The sequence below is a fragment of the Rhinopithecus bieti genome, unplaced genomic scaffold, assembly GCF_001698545.2.
Source record: "Rhinopithecus bieti isolate Rb0 unplaced genomic scaffold, ASM169854v2 scaffold_26308, whole genome shotgun sequence".
Taxonomy (NCBI): domain Eukaryota; kingdom Metazoa; phylum Chordata; class Mammalia; order Primates; family Cercopithecidae; genus Rhinopithecus; species Rhinopithecus bieti.
Window position 1 is genome coordinate 737564 of NW_016811785.1, and position 6024 is coordinate 743587.

A 6024-nucleotide genomic window follows, 5' to 3' on the forward strand; every position below is an offset into this window, starting at 1 on the left:
CACCACTGCTGCTGGTGCTCTGGGTGGAAGGGGAGGCCATGGGGTCATGCTGGGGAAGCTTGTTGAGCCAGGGACATTTCTGGGTCACCACCACTGCTGCTGGTGCTCTGGGTGGAAGGGGAGGCCATGGGGTCATGCTGGGGAAGCTTGTTGAGCCAGGGACATTTCTGGGTCACCACCACTGCTGCTGGTGCTCTGGGTGGAAGGGGAGGCCATGGGGTCATGCTGGGGGGCTTGGTGAGTCAGGGACATTTCTGGGTCTGAACCACTGCTGCTGATGCTCTGGGTAGAAAGAAAGGCCACAGGATCATGTCGAGGGGCTTCACTGAAGCTCTCTGGCTTCCTCTGCAGGCCGGCAGGGGCACTGGCCAGAAAGGGGCCCTTCTGCTGAATGCTGTGAGTCTGCTTCAGTGGGAGAAAAAAGGTGGAAACTTCAACGGATAGAGAAAAACAGTTGGGAACCCCAAAAGGAAGGGACTGTGGTCTGATAGTAAACTGCTTCTTTCGTTTTGTTTCTTCCAAAATAATGTAGGATGCCATAGGAAAACTGAATAATTCTCCTTTGATTGCCACAGATAGGTTCTCAGCCTGGAATCCCATGGCCACCAAGAGCTGGGTTGTTTTGGGGTTGAAGTGGTCTAGGATTTGTTCTTCATATATTGTCAGAGGCAACTCCCGGCCACTGTTCACCCACAGGTCCCTCATCACTTCTTCTAGTGCTGTCTGCTCCCTGGGGTCTATCTACTGTTAATAGTTTATTATTGAGGCTTTTTGAGACCTCAGGAAAAGTATACTGGGGAAAAATATCTTCCATTTTAATGTTTTGCCATGAAGACCCTAACACTGCATTAGCGGAAGGGCAGAACTTCACCCACCATGTGATGTAACGTTACTCCGAGGCTCCAAACATCCATGGCAGGGCATTGGTAGCCCTGGCCCAGGAAGAGTTCTGGGGCTATGTAGGTAGGGGTAGGTGCCACAAAGGGCTGTCAGCTGCTGTCCCTCATGGAATGTGGTACCTAAGCCGAAGTTCGTGATCTTAATGTTACCGTCCTTAATGTTACCCAGCTGCGTGGGCTCTGGGGAAATCAAGGCAGGCGGTTTGCCTTCCCAGGACCTGCTGCAGGTGGGCACCCCTAAGGGAGGCAAGGGGACAGGACAAGTTCTCAGGAAACCTCTGCCCAAAGTTTGTTTTTTCCACTCCACAAGAAGCTATCAGTACCTACTATGTGCAACAGACAGAGCCCTACAGCCAAGTTTAGATATTAACCAGGAAAGCCAGGGGTCCGGTCTCCAGAGGATCCACCTCCCCTGTCCTGCAGGAAGGCTGAAGGAAAATGTTAGGCAATTCAACCTAGCAAACATTTACCCAATGCCAGCCGGGCCCAAAGTCCAGTGTCAGACGCACAAGGGTCCAAAAGAATTTACTGATCCTAGTTCTGTCCTCCTAGTGCTGACCTTGACAAGCCACAGTAGAAAATGCCCTGTACCCCAGGGCAGGGGCCACTGAAGAGCTGAGGGACACTGAAGGGAAGAACAAGTCCCACCTTAGGCAGCCAAGGAGGGCTCCCTGGAGGAGGGGACACCTGAGAGGCAATGCCAGAGGAAGCATGGCTTCTGAAAGCAGAGTTCAGGAGGGGAAGGTGCTCTAGGCAGAAGAGGCAGCATAAGGAAAGGTGAGGAGGGGGGCATCTTTAGAGACCCTGAGCTAGTCCAGTTCTGCTGATGCAAGAGCCACAGGTGGGCCAGGAAATAGCTATGACAACACTGACTAGAGGAGGGCACTCTGCAGGTGGCTTCTGACCCAAAAGGCAGATCCCAGCCACGTGGGGAGAGCCCCCAATGTCCAGGAAGATGCAGCAGCAGACACGCAGTGCGTCCAGCGAGAAAGAGCTCAGGCGACAGAGTCAGACATCCTGGATCCCAGCCCCTGCTAAGCCACCCATGAGCTGTGTGACCGTGGGCAAGTTACTGAAGCTCTCTGGGCCTCAGCTTCCTCATTTATATAGTGGGCATCAGACCATTCATAAGCACAATAAGACACTGTACTTACCAAGGGAATAGCACATTGCCTGACACCCAGGGGCAGCCATCTACCACAGTTTATTGAGCAATTATCTTTCTTGACACTCATCAATCTAGATAAGGCACATCCTTTTTGGGACTGCCAGACTCTAAAAGCTTCCAAGGGTCAAGTTCATCTTCACAGTGGAGACTCTGACCAGAAAAGAGGTTGCAGGCTCAGAAAAAAAGGCAAAAGGGATGACGAAAATACTCATCAAAGTATTTCGGGGCAAAGAGGACCAAGTAGAAAGTATGACACCCTCATAGTGGGCAAGGAAGGGAGTTAACCATTTCCTTGCTGCAAAGGTGGGGCCTTGAGATGGGCTGCTAGTAAATGACCCAGTCTGTGATGACCAGATGACGTCCTACTCTGGAACTGGCTGCAGGTGGCATCAATCCTTCAGGAGAGCGGGGAGTGTGAGAGGAAACCATCCAGGGTTGCTGGGACCTCCTGGCATGACGGTGGCCAGGGAAGGCCCAGAGCAGGCACCTCCCCAGTCCCGACATCCCCACCACCCACCTGTGGAGAACAGACGCACACTCAGGAAAGAAGTGACTTTAAAGGGGCTTCACTAGAACCACAAGAATGAGCCATAGCAAGTGCTGGCCAGGACATAGAGATGGTGGCACCTTCACACACTGCCCCTGGGAATCTGAAAAGGGGTAGCCACTTGGGAAAGCACCTGGCAGCTCCCAAACAGTTAAACACAGAGTTATCCTGTGCCCCGGCAATTCCACTCCTACCCAAGAGACCAGAAAACACACGTCCACATGTGAGTGCTCACAGCACCATTATTCCTAACCACCAAAATATGAAAACAACCTAAGAGTCCATCAAAGGATGACCAGAGAAGCAAAACGCAGTTGATCCCTGCAATGGAAAGTGATTTAGCAACACAAAGGAACGAAGCGTGGACACATGCAACAACACAGGTGAGCTTTGAAAACGTGCTCAATGAGAGAAGTCAGTCACAAAACACTGTACGCATGGACGTATATGGCTGCATGCACTGTGCGATTCTATTCCCATGAAACGTCCAGAACCGGCAAATGCAAAGAGACAGAAAGCAGATTCATGGTTATCAGGGGCTGGAGAGAGGAGAGAATGGGGAGTGAAGCAATGGGTATGGAGCTTCCTTTTGGGGTGATGAAAATGTTCTGAAACTGGATACTGGTGATGGTTGCACAGCTGTATGAATCTAACAAGAAATGCTGAATCGTATCCTTAAAATCGGTGAATTTCATATGATATAAACGTCGATAAAAATAAACACCTATTTTTTAAAAAGTGACTTAAGGCAGGAAATATAACAGAGTGGTCATGAACAGGGATTGCAAACTACAGCCGCTGGGCCAAATGTAGCCCCCTATTTCTATAAATAAAGTTTTATCAGAACACAGCCATACCCATTCATTTCCACATCATCTAAGGCTGCTTTAGTGGGACAATGGCAGAGCTGAATAGTTGCCACAGACACCATATGGCCAGGAAAGCCCACAATATTTACATCCAGCCCTCCACAGAAGCTTGCCACCCCCTGCCCAGGAGGGAAAACTCTGGGGCCAGGCTTGGCTGCATATTAGCTCCACATCTGTTCTGTGTGTGTGCACACTCAGGTGAGTGTGTGGCTGTGTTCATTCTCTGTGCATCGTCTAGTCGCCATACAGGAAATGAGCTAGGGTGTGTGAAGTGCCCCTAAGAATGCCTGGCCACAAGGTGAACTCAAACTTTGCTCATTCTGCTCCCAAGAACAGCTTATACTCCCCACAAACCCTGTAGACAGGATCCCATCACCTCCTGCACCACCCTTTCTTCAGCTTCCCTCTGCTTTGAGAAAAAAGGTGAGTCCCACGCTGACACACAGGACCCTGTACACCCTGCATCTCACCCCACTCCATGCTTCAGTCTCCTCCAAAATAAAAGGACCTTCCCTGCCTGGCACACTGGCTCTAAGGTCTGGACCAGGAAGCAAAACCCTCCCTGAGAGTCCAAGCAGGAGGCACAGCCCCAGCCAGCCTCTCCCAGCCTCCCGTTGTGACTGAGAATGTTGGCTTCCCCAAGATGTGCTGCACCAAGGACCAGCGCTGTGACCAGCAGGGTCTGGCTCCAGGGTCCGCCATAGCTCTGAGCACACAGGCCCTGCTGCAGGGACCCCGGAGCGCCAGGAGTGGCCATGGCTCGATGCTACCGAGGGCTTGGGGCCCACCTCACGGGTGGGTTCTGCCTCTTCAGCACCTCCACAAGCAGCAACTTCACTTCCCTGATTGAAGCTGCCCTCCAGGGGACCTGCAGGGTTGGATGCCAGAGGAGTGGGAAACACAGAGAGGCCAGGTTCATAGTAGAGGGATGATCCAGCATGGGCTGCAGAGGACAAACAGGCAGGGGGATGTCCTCACCCTCGGAGTCCAGGGCCTGCATCTTCAGCTCTATGGGGGAGTCCTCCAGGTAGAGCTCGCGGATGGTGGAGATGATCTGGATGTCATGGATGAGGTCCAAGATGGCATCACAGCGCAGGACCTGGCCTGTGGCTGGAGGAACCCCAGGGAGAAGTCAGCACTGAAGACAGCACCTGCCCCTGGCTCCACCTCCAAGCCTTGCAGGCTTACACTTTGGCAAAGACCACAGCAACCACCAGCTTCACCCTCAGATGCCAAGCAGCTGCCTCGCACATGGCCCCGCTGACAGTTAACAGGGACTACCAGAAAGGAAGGGCTGTGGGGGCCTTGTCACCACCTGGTCCGGCTTTTTAAATGCAGGGCACCAGCATTTAAAGCTGTGGGCAAAGAAAACTCCAGAAAAACTTAGTTTTATTCAGGGTGTAACCATTCAGTGAAGTGATAAGGGTTATAGTATGATGAGTTCCCATCCCAAAGACGAGAGCCCTGTCCCTCCACTGAGCTTAGGGATTATGCTGGTGGTTTTGTTTATTTTTGTTTCTTTTGAGATAGGGTCTCAATTTGTTGCCCAGGCTGGAGTGCAGTGGCTCGCGGGGTCAAGTGATTCTCCTGCCTTGGCCTCCCTAGTATTTGGGACCACAGGCATGCATACACCACCATGTCTGGCTAATTTTTAAAAATTTTTTATAGAATCAAGGTCTTGCTTTGTTGCCTAGGCTGGTCTTATACTCCTGGGCTCAAGTAATCCTCCTACCTTGGCCTCCCAAAGTGCTAGGATTACAGGTGTGAGCCATTGCAACCAGCCTATGATGGTGTGTTTATATGATTATCAAGTATATTGTAGAAGGGGCGCATGGACACTCATACAGATGTTTTTTACTTGCTCCATAAAAAGGTACGTAAATGGCGTTACCTGGGGAATTCTGAAATGAAGCATAGCAGCAGCAGGATACAAAATTTTTCTGACTCTTCTCCAGGTACTTGTGCATTGTTAACATTGTTTTGTTGGAAAGCAATACAGTCCCATGTATCAAAAGCCTTACAAATAGGCTGAGCGAGGTGGCTTATGCCTGTAAGGGCACTCAGCCCTTACTGATGTCCTCTGTGAAGATGATGCTGGTGAGGAGGGTAGGCTGGGTCAGGCGGGCCTGCACCACCACCTTCTGGGAGCACTGCTGCTCATCCAGGCCAAGCGGCTTGATAGTGGCCACCTCCGGCCAGGTGGACAACCTGCAGTAGAAGAAGAGAGCATTTAGTCTCTGGAGCTGCACTGCAAGGCACAGCGGGGTCCAGACATCAGGCTGAGAAAGTAATCTCAGAATATCTATTGGCTCACACAAGGCAATATAAATCTCAAGCCAAGGGTCCAAGAAAAACCAAGGAATCTGCCGCATCCTCCCTAAGCTCTCCAAATACCATTTGTCCTGAGAGAAACTTTTTTGACTCAAGTTCCCCACCAAGAACTGTGGAATTCCCCGTGAACATTCAAAACATGAACAGGTTTAGAAAAGAAAAGCTATACTGACTTTTGGCCTGATTCCTGTGAAGTCACTGGACCCCATC

General features: G+C 51.1%; 1 protein-coding gene and 1 long non-coding RNA gene across 2 annotated transcripts; both read right to left on the reverse strand.

Annotated features, from left to right (window-relative positions):
• Positions 1-18: 18 nt before the first annotated feature.
• Positions 19-778, reverse strand: LOC108544130 (serine/threonine-protein kinase MARK2-like). The gene has a single exon (XM_017895098.1). The coding sequence runs from the start codon at positions 703-705 to the stop codon at positions 133-135; it is 573 nt and encodes a 190-aa protein (XP_017750587.1). The 5' UTR covers positions 706-778; the 3' UTR covers positions 19-132.
• A 3690-nt stretch (positions 779-4468) lies between these two features.
• On the reverse strand, positions 4469-6021 carry LOC108544131 (uncharacterized). Its single transcript, XR_001889741.1, has 3 exons — positions 5988-6021; positions 5375-5691; positions 4469-4593 (listed from the first exon to the last, which is right to left on the reverse strand). It is a non-coding gene; the product is annotated as an uncharacterized LOC108544131 (long non-coding RNA).
• Between the last annotated feature and the right edge of the window lie 3 nt (positions 6022-6024).

What these genes read in the sequence shown, in the direction of transcription:
- LOC108544130 (XM_017895098.1), bottom strand. Translation starts at nt 705, where the DNA reads ATGAGGGACCTGTGGGTGAACAGTGGCCGGGAGTTGCCTCTGACAATA.